At 44.4% G+C, this 15000-nt stretch overlaps 1 protein-coding gene and 1 non-coding gene across 3 annotated transcripts in view; one reads left to right on the top strand and one right to left on the bottom strand.

The window, feature by feature from the left end:
* The window catches only part of LOC115545739 (uncharacterized), a 4948-nt gene extending 2733 nt beyond the window's left edge, over positions 1–2215 (top strand). For both annotated transcript variants that reach the window (XM_030359162.1, XM_030359161.1), the window contains one exon: positions 1–2215. This exon is cut by the window's left edge and continues 503 nt beyond it. In XM_030359162.1, coding sequence (XP_030215022.1) covers positions 1–300 — 300 coding nt within the window. In that variant the 3' untranslated portion in view covers positions 301–2215.
* Positions 2216–14363: 12148 nt separating this feature from the next.
* trnar-ccu (transfer RNA arginine (anticodon CCU)) lies at positions 14364–14436 on the bottom strand. The gene has a single exon. It is a non-coding gene; the product is annotated as a tRNA-Arg (tRNA).
* Positions 14437–15000: the final 564 nt, after the last annotated feature.

The raw sequence follows: 15000 nt of genomic DNA, 5'->3' as shown, positions 1-15000 counted from the left end.
CTCGAAAATGCGCGTGATCGGATGATTGCTGAATCCCCAAACACTGAAACCAGTAATGGACGTGCAATTGTGGTCCTTCAACGTAAGCATTTGGCGGCCGCGGTAGCTGTGCGAGGCAACACGCAGGGCATAGCGAAAATTAGCTCAGTAGAGGCGTTAAGAGCTTCTAAAACCGCTCGAAAATTATGGTTAATGGAATCTACTTGCAAAGCTAACCTGGATGCCTATAGGGCATTGTGTACCGAGATGTCTGTGATGAGTGACACAGTAGCAAAGCTCTCGTTGAATGCTATTATTTGATTTGTGTTTTTGTTTTTTTCTTTTATCTTGTGGAGAGGGTATTTTTTTTTGTTTTAAACTGCATGTAATAAAACTTTTTTTTCATTTAATACCTGACTAATTAACGTTTTTTTTTTTTTAAATATAATTTTTATATATATATATATATATATATTTTATTTTATTTTCTATCGGCATTAAAAAAAAAAAAAAACTATAGCCGTACACCATGCATAACGCCATTAACCCTAGAAAAAGGAAATTCAAATCTATAGACGGTAATCCCAAGAGACGGCGTAGATCTGATAGTGGGGGTAGCATTATGGATTTAGAACTTGAAGAGATGACAATGCGGTATGACGCAACCGGCGATACGTCTCATTTGTCGGGCATAGGCCATGTGGTGGGTGGGGACATGTATGCAGAAGGTTGTTTAGACAGGCGGGAAATATGTGTTGGCGTAGATAGAACTAGACGGGTGTTAATTGCAGCTGATGCATGGGGTCGTAGCATGGCTAATGCTCTATATCAGGCAGCACAGATAAATGTTTCGAACGAACCATGTCTAGATGACGTGGTGGGGCTAGAGGCACCAGGAGATTTAGACACAAGGGGTGTGTTGTATTCGGGGGGAAACACACGAGATGTACTTAACGCTGTCGGGGGGCGGTTGGATAGTGCACAAGAGAGTCTATACATATCCACACAGATCGATGTATTGCATGGGTCGCAACGTGATGAAGGGATTGGCGCGGGTTTTCAGGACCCCCCGGCCGCGGCAGGGGTCCCTATAGAGTCGAGGGGTGTGGTGTATGTGGGGTCAAACACGCAAGATGTACTTAACGCTGTCCGGGGATGGTTGGATAGTGCACAAGAGAGTCTATACATATCCACACAGATCGATGTATTGCATGGGTCGCAACGTGATGAAGGGATTGGCGAGGGTTTTCAGGACCCCCCGGCTGTGGCAGGGGTCCCTATAGAGTCGAATATACAGGTCGGTGGTGGTGGCGGTGGTGGTGGCGTGGGGGGTGGCGGTGGTGGCGGTGATGGCGATGCTGTTGTTGACGATGATGGCGATGCTGTTGTTGACGATGATGACAGTGGTGACGGTAGCGGTGTGGGGGATGGAGGTGCTGGTGATGGTGCTGCTTATGATGGTACACAGGTGTCTGCTGTAACGGGGGAAGATAATGGCGAGTTGCATACCAGATTATTTCCCCGGTTTAACGGCTTTGAGGTTAGACAGTCCATTGACCTGAGAAGTATATCCCTTGCAAATTTACAGGAGGTCCCTGATTTGATCAGGGAGAGACTGTCAGATGCCATAACAAGCTGCTCGCAAAGTGCAGCCGATGGTAGTGTCTTAAACGTGGTGCTGAGAGGTCCTTCATTGGCCTCTGATGTACAGGCTGTGCTCGTAACGGGTGACGATTACAATGAGGATTTGTTTATGGAGCATATTAGCCAAGTCATACAGAGCAACGACACAGGTCTGACGGATGATGTGCTAGAGCTGGTGGTCACAGGGGTCCACAACAAACGGGGTGGGGCACGTTTGAAGTTAAAAAACATTCCCTATGATGAAATCATACACAAGAAGAAGCTAAGTCTCTACACCCCGAGTAATACTCATAACAATTTGTGTTTCTCACTATGCATGACACATTTTCTGCATGAAGGGGTAACCGGGGGTGACACAGCGTCCGAAGAGACTAATTTGGAGGCGGCTCGCAAATTACACAGTGATCTGGGGTTTGACCCGGATCACTCTGTGGGTTTCTCGGATGTTTCCAAATTTGAGAGACATCTAGATGTTAAAATCCTGATATTTCATCATAATGACACATTCAGGAAGCTGGAGATGTTCCAGACACATACAGCCCAGCATCCTAAAACAGTATGGCTGTACCTCCATGATAGCCACTATCATTGCATAGAGAACAGAACGGCATTCTTTGGTACGGGATATGTGTGTGAATATTGCTACAAGGCCCATGAGGGAATTCTATTACACAAATGCCCGATCCATTGCAATGTGTGTCTGACAGTGTGCGATAGACTATCAGGTCGTACGATAAAGTGCAAGGACTGTAGTCGTATATGCCGCTCGCTGGTCTGCTACAACACACACAAGAAGCATTCTGCCAAACATGACATGATACCTTGTGAAAAGCTCAAATACTGCGATCGTTGTTGTAGACAGTATATCATATCGAAGAAGAAGAAGAAGAAGAAGAAGGGGGTGGGGGAGGAGGAGGAGGAGGAGGATGAGGAAGGTGACGATAATGGTCACGTATGCAGCGATGCAAAGTGTCGTAACTGTGGGGAGCCGTTGCCCGATGATGGAGTACATGATTGCTATATCCAGCCGTACGACAAGAAAAAGAAAAAGAAACGCGGGGGTGGTCGCGGGGGTCCATCGGATGACTCTGATGTCGACGTTCCGCCTAATAAATACATATACTATGATTTCGAAACGCGCATGCATGATGGTCGTCACGAAGCAAACTGTGTGGCAGCTACAACGTCTGAAGGCATAGAATGGTATGCTACAGGTCTAGGTTGTGTAAGCGAGTTTGTGAAACGCTACAGAAGAGGGGAGTATACGTTGTATACATTTGTGGCACACAACGCGTCGGGCTTTGATAACTATATCGTCCTGGATTACATGACCAAGCAGGGTATTAAACCCACTTTAGTCATGAAGGGTAGCAGAGTCATTTTGATGCGTGATGACGCCTACCATCAGAGATGGGTCGACTCGTTTAGCTTCTTGCCCATGCGATTGGCTAATGCACCGGCGGCGTTGGATTTTGATGATATGTTAAAAGGTTATTTTCCTCATAAATTCAACACACGGGCCAACGAGTCTTATGTCGGTGCCTACCCTGAGATCTCATATTATGGATATGATTCCATGACTAGCGATCAAAAGACAGATTTCGCTATTTGGTACAGATCTGTGCGACACAAAAAATTTGACTTTCAGAAACAGCTGCGTCTCTACTGTGTCAACGACGTGAGGATCCTATACAAGGCGTGTAGGATCTACAGGGAAAATTTCATAGAGTGTGCCACTATAGACCCCTTGTCCTATGCCACTCTGGCTTCGGCGTGCATGGCCACCTTCAAAAAGTCGTTCTTGAAGAAAAACGTCCTGGCACTGACCTACGAGGGTGTCTATCAGAAAAAGCAAAAGTCGTTCTCATGCGCATCCATCCAGTGGCTTGAATATCTATCCCACTCCAATAACATGGAGATTCGGCATGCTCTCAACCATGGAGAGGCTAAATATGGACCATTCTTCCTAGACGGACATGCACCGTCTATAAACACAGCCTATGAATTTGCAGGATGCTTTTATCATGGGTGTGAACAGTGCTACAACGCTGGCCACCAGAACCCTGTCCTCAGGAAGACCTATGGCGAATTGTGGGTGCAGTTTCACCTCAAAGTCGAGGCTCTCAAAAGAGATCATGGTTTAAGAGTTGTGGTCATGTGGGAGTGTGAGTGGCACCGTCTGAAAAAGACCAATGCTGCAGTGCAGGCATTCTTGGCTACTCTGAAAATACAACCTAGGATTGATCCTCGCGACTCTCTCTATGGGGGTCGCACCAACGCCATCAAAATGTATCACAAGGCCGTGCCCGGTGAGAAAATACGCTACTATGACTTTACCTCTCTCTACCCCACAGTACAGGCCCGCTGTCCTTATCCTGTAGAGCACCCCCAGATCATTTTCAGGAATTTTGGTCCTTTGGATGGGTATTTCGGCATCATCAAATGCACCGTGTTGCCCCCCAGAGGTATTTACCATCCTGTGCTCCCCTATAGGTGTCATGGAAAGCTGATGTTTCCCCTCTGTGGTACATGTGCCACTGAGCTCAATCAGACAGACGCGTGTCATCACAGCAACGATGAACGGGCTCTGACAGGCACCTGGGTGACTTTTGAGCTACAAAAAGCGGTCGAAATGGGTTACGTGTTAATCCAAATGCATGAGGTGTGGCACTACCCCAAACGGTCAGAGACTCTGTTTAAAGGGTATGTCAAAACGTTTCTCAAGCGTAAACAGGAGGCTTCAGGATACCCCAGCACAGTGGACACTGCGGAGAAACAGCGAGCGTATGTGCAAAACTATCTGGCAAAGGAGGGTATACAGTTGGATCACAACAACATGTGTGTGAACAAGGCCATGCGTAATTGCAACAAGTTGATTCTAAACAGTCTGTGGGGTCGCTTTTCACTACGCCCAGACCTACCCACGTGTGAGCTAATTTCTGACCCTGAAAGGTTCACTCAGCTCATGTTTAGCGATAGCTATCACATTAGCCACTTTTGCTTTATCTCTGATGAAGTAGCCCTTGTACAATGGAAACATGTAGATGCACGTCTCGCGAGGGCACGGGATGTCAACGTGATTGTGGGGGCTGTAACCACCGCCCATGCCAGGCTCATGCTCTACGATCTTCTAGACAAACTACAGGAACGTGTCCTCTATTGTGACACAGACAGCATCATTTTTGTTTCTAAGGAGGGTGATTGGGTACCCCCTTTAGGCCCTTATCTGGGCGACTTGACCGACGAGCTAAATGATGGTGATCTGTATGGTACCGAGCAGGAGGATTACATTAGCGAATATGTCTCAACAGGTCCTAAAAGCTATGCATACCACACCCGTGCCCACAAGTCTGTCGTCAAAAGCAAAGGGGTGACTTTAAATGCAGCAAATGCTGAAGTGGTCACCCAGCAGACCCTGAAATGTCTATTGGATGATTTTGTCAACCATCGGCCTCAAACCCTCGACATCACCACCACCGTAGATACCATCCGGCGAGATAAGACTAGGTTTCTGCTTAAAAATGCTACTGTAGTTAAACGGCTTAGGGTGGTTTACAACAAACGCAGGGTCTTCCCCGACTACACCACGCTTCCTTACGGCTATTAACCATTTTGTTTATTGTTTTTTCTCTTTTTCACATGATCCATGTTTTTTCTTCTTCTTCTTTTTACATATTGTTTTCAAATGATCCATGTTTTTATTCATTTTATATTTTTTGAGGGGGGTATGCATATTGTGTTAAGAATTGTTTCATGTTCATGCTATTAGCTATTTTGTTTTTATTGTTTTCAAATGATCCATGTTCTCTTCTTTCATCTTTTTTTTTTTATTTTAATCATTTTTTTTTTTTATGCATCATGTATTAATGATGAATGACTGTGCTAATAATCATGTCGGTGTTAATAAAGAATGTTAACTGTCAAATGTTTCACGGTTCTATGGTCACAATACATCCGTCCATCAGAGGGGGTGCACGCAGACCGCAGAGATGGCTGCTGTACACACAACGTTCGACCCTAGACTTCAACACCCGTTCAGCATGATAGTATCGGGACCTTCAAACAGCGGCAAAACCTACTTTGTCAAAACAGTCATTGAAAATATGGATCGGTTATTCTCAGAAAAGATTGAAAATATAGTATATGTTTACTCATGCTGGCAGCCCATATATGATGATTTGCTTAAAATAAGGAACATTCACTTTGTAGAAGGGATCCCCAAATCTCTATGTGATGATGCAATCTTACCAGTCCATACTAGAAATCTGCTCATTATTGACGACTTGATGAACGATGCATGCAATAATATAGAGGTTCAGTACGTTTTTACCAAATATGTACACCATCGTAATCTCAGCTGTATGTATCTGGTTCAGAATTTATTTATGCAGGGTAAAACCAGCCGTACAATTAGTCTAAATACCAATTACATGGTTTTGTTTAAGAACCCTCGTGACAAATATCAGATTATGTTGATAGCCAAACAGATGTTTCCATGCAAGACAAAATATTTTCTAGAAGCCTTCAACGACGCTACCGACATGCCTTACGGCTATCTGCTTGTAGACTTTAAAGCCATGACCCCGGACAACATGAGACTTAGAACAGATATATTGTCAGACCGACATGTTGTATACACTCAGAGAGTCAAAGTGATTAGCCCAAAAGACCATGTCCTCACGTATAAGTAGAAACCGTGAGCGTCTTAAGCAGCTATATAGCGCCCCTCCGGCTCAGCGTAAAGTTATCCTCAGGACAGCCAACGCCGACTTTATCAACTCGCTGTGTGAAATAGCCTTGAACATTTTACAGGGCAAAATACCTCTGACTCCACGCCAGCATACGAAATTGCGTAGACGAAAGAAGGACCTCAGAATACTCGCCAATAAAAATGTACTAATATCTAGAAAGAAAAGACTAATCAATCAGACTGGTGGATTTCTTCTACCCCTACTGTCTGTGGCCATACCGTTGTTTACAAGCCTGTTCTCAAGAGGCGGGTGATTATAATGGATCATACGCACAAGATGTATCTAGTTCCTCAACATCAACTCGATGCCTTAAAGCATACCCAACCCAGGGATTCTGTTAGACAGACTGCTGAAAATGAGCTGGATAAGGCCATTGCGATGGTGTTGAACACTCCCGATACAGACCTATATGAAAAAGCGGCCAGGTACGGAGCGGTCCTACAGCGTTATCTATCCATGATAAAACAAGGGCAACGCGAACACGGAGAATTAACTCTGTCACTTGCTGAGGGGGACCCAGTTCATACGCCTATGTCGGCCCGGCATGGTGTTGATGACGATGATGGCACCGGCGATCATATTTATAAGGATATAATGAAACATATACCCGTCAGAAGCAAGAGCAATACCAGACATATCCTGGACTCTTTAAAGAAATCTAAAAATGTTTCATGGACGGACAAGGGGGAGATCATATTACGAGGCGAAACTATTAAGGGGTCCCATATGTTTGATTTGTTAAAGAATGTTACCGCCCCTTACCATGTTGTCGAATCTGTCAGACCACAGGGCTGGAATGTATTTCTGAAATCTTTAGCCAGTAACAATATACCACTATCGTCTATCCCTAATAAGCAGCTCAGACAAACTGTAAACATGTATAAGCATAGTCCCGTCACTACGGACGACAATGCGATGGCCTCCGTCCCTGTCTCGTCTGATAAAAGGAGGAAACGCAAGCAGCCATTGTCATCTAATACTTCCCCTGGAATGCATATGGCCGGGTGGTTACCATTTTAAATCATGTATCTAAATGTATGTTTTATCCGTAAAAAAAAATAAAAGAAAACAGTACGACTAAAATGTAATCAAAATATTGTATTTTTTATTATCAATACAGAAAACAAACATAACAACACGTGTTACATGTTACATCCGCATACACATGACTGCACACACGTCATATCATGTTCATTACAGACATTAGGTTGTACACGGTTAACAAAGTCATAAACCTTTTCATCGTTACGGGGTAAATTATCCCCATACATTTTCAAAAACTTATGATAGGATACCCCTTTTTGCATATTAAACAAGAAAAAAACACAATGATGCCCACATGCTGTACTTGACGGATCCTGGACCTGTTGTGTAGAATGAACAACATCTATACAGTGCTGATCGAGAAAACGCTGTATGGTCTCAGGAAACTCAGAGTATGAGGGAGGGTTACCGTAGGAGTCGAAAAAGTACCCCTGTTTCTCATCTGTAATATAGATGGCTAGCCAATGTGCACCGGCCATATGCGAAGGTTCGGTGTTGACCACCATCATTACAGGTCTCTGATGAATTTCCCGGGGTAGGTGATTACACGGTAACGCGCCGAGAAAATATGCCTTGTGGGCCATTTTCTGACACACTGCTGTTAGCTCTATAGTATTCATATCGCACCGACTTTTTAGTAATAGTCCAACAGCACCTGCCGTCTATTTGATATTTCTATAACAGAATCATAAACTGCATAACATATCAAATTGACCGTTGTAGCCAGTGCTGCTCTGAATCGTGCCTCTAGCCTCACATTCCCTGTTCTGACTAGCGATACATGTTGCCCACAGCCCTCATCTGCCTCAAGGTTGAAACAAAATAATGCATACCCGTCCCCGAATTCCTTATGGTTAATAGCTATTTCTCTATCTTTGAGCTGACGACCTGTAGCCTGAATGAGCTGGAAATATTCTCGAGTATAGAGGCCATTTCTAAAGTCAGGCTGAAAGGGCTTAGAGGGGTATGCTTGACCGTCGCAATATAGGGATAAGAACTCAATGCCGAAATGTTGGAATCTGAAAGGATTCCTGGCATAGCTCCCTGTGAATGCTTCGTTATTCACAAAACCTATAATAACCATCTTGGGTATTTGTCCTAGAAATAGATTATCCTGTGTGCATATACGGCTGCCCGCTGCGATGGATACATTCTTTAGACATACCCTATCAACAGGGTATTTAACGTTAGCCTGGTTTAACGCACGGGCATGTGCCAGCTTGACGCCTGGTGCTACCGATACCTTTTTAATGAAAACATTTGCAGACACTATAGAGACACGGTATTCCACAGCACCATCGGACATGAGACAGAAATCATTTTTTGCTCTAATGAATCTCATACGGAGATCAACTCCGTTAATCATCAGTTTCTCCTGAAAAAACATATCGACGTGTATAGGGGATATCAGCTCCGCTATACGACTTCGCCCCGTATATTCACTCCTTGTCGTTAAGCCTAGATTGAGACCTCCAGGAAGAATCTCGTCCATATGTCCGTGTGTGTCTTTCTGGAATAGACCACAACCAAATTGGGTGTCTAATGTTCCGTTTCCATAGTTTAGCAGGCATTCTATTATGCCTCTGTACGGATAGGTGTTTGACGACTGGGTGATAAGCCTATCACCCAGAGTAATATCTACTTGGGAGAATAACGTGCATCCTGGATAGTTAATCAGTCCAACGGGTGCCGCCGGCGCCAAGTCTGTTCCATCAGGATTAGTAATCTTGATCCTCAGGTGTAAATACGTATTGTTTAGATCCATATAGTCTTCGCTACTGGCCGATACAAAGAACTCTATGGGGCCACCATCTGTTAGCGCTGATAGCGGGGGTATTTCAATATATGTACTTTTTTCTATCGAAGTCTGCGTCATAGGCAGGGAGAAGAGATCCAGTTCGCTCTTAATGCACTCGTCTGACATGTTATGTAGCAACGCCATTGTTATTCAACCCTCCTGCTATACTAGATGAATATATCGTTAGCCGTCCCTCTAAAACGACGGGCTGCCCCCTTCCTGATCCTTTTAGGTTTGGCTCTCTTTTTGATGGATGCCAATCTTTTATTCTGTTTACGACGACGTGCTGGTGCACGGGTACGCCCACATCCTATAGGCGGATACTTTGTTGCTCTTCGGGCATATACCCTCATGCCTGCCCCCTGCTGTTTGGGCGTAGATGCAGCATGGGCTATGTTGGTCATAACGTCGCCTATAATATGTTTAGCAGCAGTCTTCAGATGAGGCTTTGCTATACTAACCCCTCGCCTAAATAACGGAATAGCCATTCTAAAGAGGCTACGGAACATCCCTCCGATGCCAGCACCATATTGTGTGCTGCTACCCTCATAGCCAGGTAGCCCACTCCCTGCTTGGTTTAAATAATACTGAACATATTTGTTCTCGTCGTAAGGCGGTCTATACCCCCTCATCCCTATAGATGGGGCTATGAATGCTACTGTTTTACAGGTCTAAAATGCAGCTTGAGTATCACTTTGCCGTATGTGAATTTTATATTTGTATTCTGGTCAGACTTTAGATCGATTTCAATATCTCCAAGAGGGTCTCGGGCTACGTGTACGTAATGCGGCTTGTCGAACATGTGAATGCAGTGTCTCCTGCTGGTGTCGGTTATATTAATACTCCTTAGCAGGGGTACATAACTATCTCCGACCAGCTGATGGTCGACAATGTCGCTATATATGAACATGTTGTAACACCCCCCGTGAATATCGGTGGGATGGGGGGCATATGCTGCATACGATTTATGGGCATGTAGCTTGACACCTGTATCGAAACCCAGCATAGCAGCCAGTTTTCCTCTAAAGACGATAGATAGGTGATCGTCTCCTTCTACATAAATGCGGTTTCTAATACCTTCATGATGTAGTATAACTTTACTGCCAGGATTATGTTTGGTCCAAGTCTTGTTGATTTGTAGTAATAACGATCCGATACTCTCATAAAGCCCACCAACTAATAGACATGATGTCCTATGACCTGTTTTACCATCGTGAACGGTCATCGTAGCGTCCTCGGTAGGAAAACTATGCCAGCTGCATGGGTACTGAGCTTCAATTAGGCCTACTTCATAGGGCTGCTTGGTGTGTATAGATTTTGCTAATTTAGTTCTAAAATTCCATATCTTATTTTGCGGGTAGATCCCTGCCGATGCATTACTCGCTAGAGTCACATAGAAACCCCCAGACACCTCCTTATCCATCGTACACTCTGGTTATAATGGATTGTATGTCTCTTGTATGTCTCTTTACGCATCGACTAGTGTCTTTTCAGCTATCCACGAATTGAATGCCTCCGGCCACCCCAGCCATTTGACATATAGCAGATTCTTAGACCCCTCCCTTTTTCTATCTATAATCTTTTCTATTTTATACACCTTGTTTTTAGACACTATAACTTTTTGCAGCTCTTTCTCGTAAAATGTTCCATGGACAGGGGCACCTGCATAGTCTTGCAGCTTATAGACTGGAGGACACCTTGCAATGCGCTGCGATATTACAAAATATTCATCTGTAAACGTCTGCTCATACCCCTTTCGAAATGTAGCTCTGACTTTTGAAATTCTAACCGTGTCACCAACATCGTATCTAAACACCACCATCGGCTCTTGAGTGGTTTTGTATAGCGTATTAAACACTGTTTTCTCATTATCTTTATCAACACTGGCCGGGGTCATTTTTATCGATCTATGATATGAATGGTTATAAGCATGGACCATATCCTGTAGTTTATCCACATATCGTTTGGAGTTGGCAGCTGTTAAATATCTCCACATGCGGGTTTTCAGAGTCCTGTTGAAGCGTTCCACTATACTGGCCTTGGTCTCGTTAGATGTAGAGAAATGTTTGACATTGTACCGCTCCATCAAACGCTGAAAGATCTTGTTATAAAATTCTTTGCCAGCGTCAGTCTGCAGTTTATCGGGGGTACGCCCTTCACCGAGAATATCATCAAAAGCTTTAGCGACGTCGATAGCCCTCTTGGATGGTAACGGACGAACCCATGCATGTTTTGAGAATACATCGATACACGTCAACAGAAAATGCACACCATCATTTTCGGATGCATACTCTGCCATATCCACTAAATCAGCCTGGAACTGTCTATCTATTCCACTAACCAATACTCTATTTCGGCGGAAATGTATCGGTGCAGGTACATGCAGGGTGTAGGGATCCTGCTTCAGCAACCATTTCTTGATATATTTTAGTGGAGGTACTGCACCCTCACTATGCGCGAGGGCCGTTCTTAGTTTATTGATGCCGCCGTAACCCCCTGGTCCGGAGGGATCATAGTAAGTCTTATGCAGCCGTTTATCCATGTCGTATGCATGCAACAAAAAACGAATACTGAAACACTGATCAGAGTTATCCATCCTTTTATTTAAAATGTCTGTCCACTCAAAACAATTCTCAGATAAAGTCTACATGCAGTTTTATTTTTCTGCACCATTTTACAAGCCATCATTCTAGCAGTTCTAATACCCTCGGCGTTTGAGGCATTATTCAACTTCAAGACATCCGATACAAAAGCACATATACACATGACATGTCCGACGGTAAAACAGTCACCATCGGGGAAATGGGTAAATACTTCAGCTAACATTTGATCAGTAGGTTTATCACACAAGAATTTCATGACCAGATCATTCCAGCCCTTATACGTACATTTGATATAAGCATTATGTTGGACATACGTATCATTTTCTATGGCAGCATACATCAAAACGGATAGTCTATCTGATACAATCTTGCTATCCGCATCATAGGCATAAGAAAACAACACACCCATTATAAACGCCACCCACCACCACCACCAGGCTTTGGTTTGCAAAATGACAATGTAGGGCGCCACATTTGTATGGCTTCATGTATCAGAAGCAGATGTTCATCGGACACACCCTCGGTGGTCAATGAATCCAGTTTTTCGGTATTATAGGTATTGCATATTAAATCACATAGATAAGATTCGACCACACCATAGATTTTTCCGGGGGACACAGTCAACCCTGTAGTCTTCTTTAGAACAGTTTCTAAAAGTAACAGGAAGGGGTGTCTGTCCAGGATGACACAAATGTCATGGTAGTGGGATTCGTAGTGATGATGTGTCGCTCCCTGTAGGCATGAATGGCGTCGTTGACTTGGGCAATCACACTGGCATCCCCAGCAGTCCGCTTGCTTCTGATGGTTGATGATGGCCACCACACAGACCCCCGTGGTAAATCGCAGAACAGCCAGCGATGCAGGGTTTAAACGGATCTGTATTGATACAGGCCATCCGTCGTCTCTCACAGCAGTGTCCACCTCCAGCTCACTGTCCTCTCCGATGTGTAGGAAGGTCAGATTCAATCCGGTCAGATAGACGGCATACTCTTGAAGCCAGTGGGGTCCGGGTTGCACAGCCTTTAAATCAGCAGTCTCCATAGCCACACCCCCACCTTGAACATGTTCATCATTGACCTGTGCTGCATAGCGTATCAAAAATATACCATTAGAATATGAAAATAAAAAACACACACACAACACCCACATATTAAAATAAGGTATAGCCTATCAAAAACACATTTAAAAAAGGAAAATAAAACACCCTTAATACTACTAGTATGTACCCTCCACCTTCTTATACATTGCGGGCATTTTCTAATGCTAGCATAACCCTAAACATACTCAAACACACCATGTACCCCATCATCAAACCCAGACGACTCAAACAGGCACATTCGGCATTCATCATCAGTTGTGCTCCATGGTTCTTCATTCGTCTTAGCCAAAGAATCAATCTCTGCAAAAATTCCACGTAGTGCAGACAGATCAGCCCACTGCATGAAAAAGACATTATCAAAATAATCAGCAGCTTCTAAAACACTGGCGCGTAGAGGAGAGCTACCGATGCAATGCATATCATAGCACTGTGGTAGCTCGTCTGTATCAACACCGCGTCTGAAAAAAATGAAATCCTGTGGTCTCTTCGTATGATAGTTTGCATCCATGCGATGAATCCTCGATTCATACTGAAAGGTGCATGCCAAACGATGTTGAATCCTCGGTTCATACTGAAAGGTCCAACGGTATTCATGGGGTCCCCCATGCCATGTACCCTCGTCGCCGTCTAGCATGGGGCATAAATTCTCCAAGAAAAAATTCCACTCGTGAACGTTCATCCGCCACTCTGTAGCACAATCTTTAACTTTCAAAATAACACAGCCATCGACCCATGATATTACATACTCCAAGCCGTATTCGCCAACGTGGGTGAATGAATCCCCGGCACTCCGGTCTCTCAAGCCTAAAACAGGCCTCGTTCTTTTGAGTGGAGCATTAAGCAGTACCGCATCTCCACAACTATCGACATAGTTAGACACAGGCGTACTAGCGTTGGACATACCATCAGGCATCTGGTTTTCAATGTCCTCATTGCTCGACACAGAGTCGTCCATGGCGGGGGAAGACAGCGGCGACGGGGTACGAGGGCCCCTATACAAACAATAAGGACTATCTGATCTATGGGTTTCTTCTGATGAGCAGTCCATGTCGAATGAAAAGAATACTGCAGCCAACTTGATGAATGCGGGGACCCTACAGCAGCCGTCGCCCCCTTTTTATACTATGTTTACGACCCGCCATAAAACATAAACAGGAAGTGTCTGTCTATACAGATCCCGCACCCCAGCGACCCCTGCAGGTTCACCACTGGCATTACACCTGTCATCCCTACACAATGGATTTTATGACCCGTCATAAATCATAAACAGGAAGTGGCTCTTGTGAATAGGGATACCCCCCCTCCACCCCCACCCTCCCCAACCGGAAGTGTGTTCAGATCGGAATGGACCCAAACAGCATATAATATAGACTACTGAGGGTTCGATCCATCGACCTCTGGGTTATGGGCCCAGCACGCTTCCGCTGCGCCACTCTGCATAAAATCACCCCAGACGGGACTCGAACCCACAATCCCTGGCTTAGGAGGCCAGTGCCTTATCCATTAGGCCACTGGGGCACACATGAGTTTACAACATGAGACTAGAACAAAGAAATGAACGACCAACCAAGCACTAGCAAGGTCTGAAATACATGAGAATAAGGTATGGGTATACTCGTTCTTTATTTTTCAATCCACCCCAGTCTCGCTACCAATCCCACGCTCAATCATCTTCGTAACGGATATTTGTTTTAAAATGATCGCTATGTATCACTAATGTTGTGAGTAGAACGCTTCATGCTATCTATTGAGGCTAGACTAAATATGTAATTGCAATTCATTTCATTGATTGATGCAATTTTAGGCATTCCTACTAGCAGAGGATGGTTTCGATCCATCGACCTCTGGGTTATGGGCCCGGCACGCTTCCGCTGCGCCACTCTGCTTAACAGTTACAAAATATAGATGCATCAACTAAACCCTAGCTCAATGCACATTGTTATTTTTTATGGTAAACAGCTTTAAATTGCCATCACGGCATCTGATGTGGGCAATACGTGTTGGGTAGTCCACACGTACTGCAGCAAGGGATTCTTGATTCTGATTTTAAATGCTATTTTAAGACTGAAACATTGAAAATAA

The sequence above is a fragment of the Gadus morhua genome, chromosome 6 (assembly GCF_902167405.1).
Source record: "Gadus morhua chromosome 6, gadMor3.0, whole genome shotgun sequence".
NCBI classification, from domain to species: domain Eukaryota; kingdom Metazoa; phylum Chordata; class Actinopteri; order Gadiformes; family Gadidae; genus Gadus; species Gadus morhua.
This window is presented reverse-complemented; position numbering and strand designations above follow the sequence as displayed.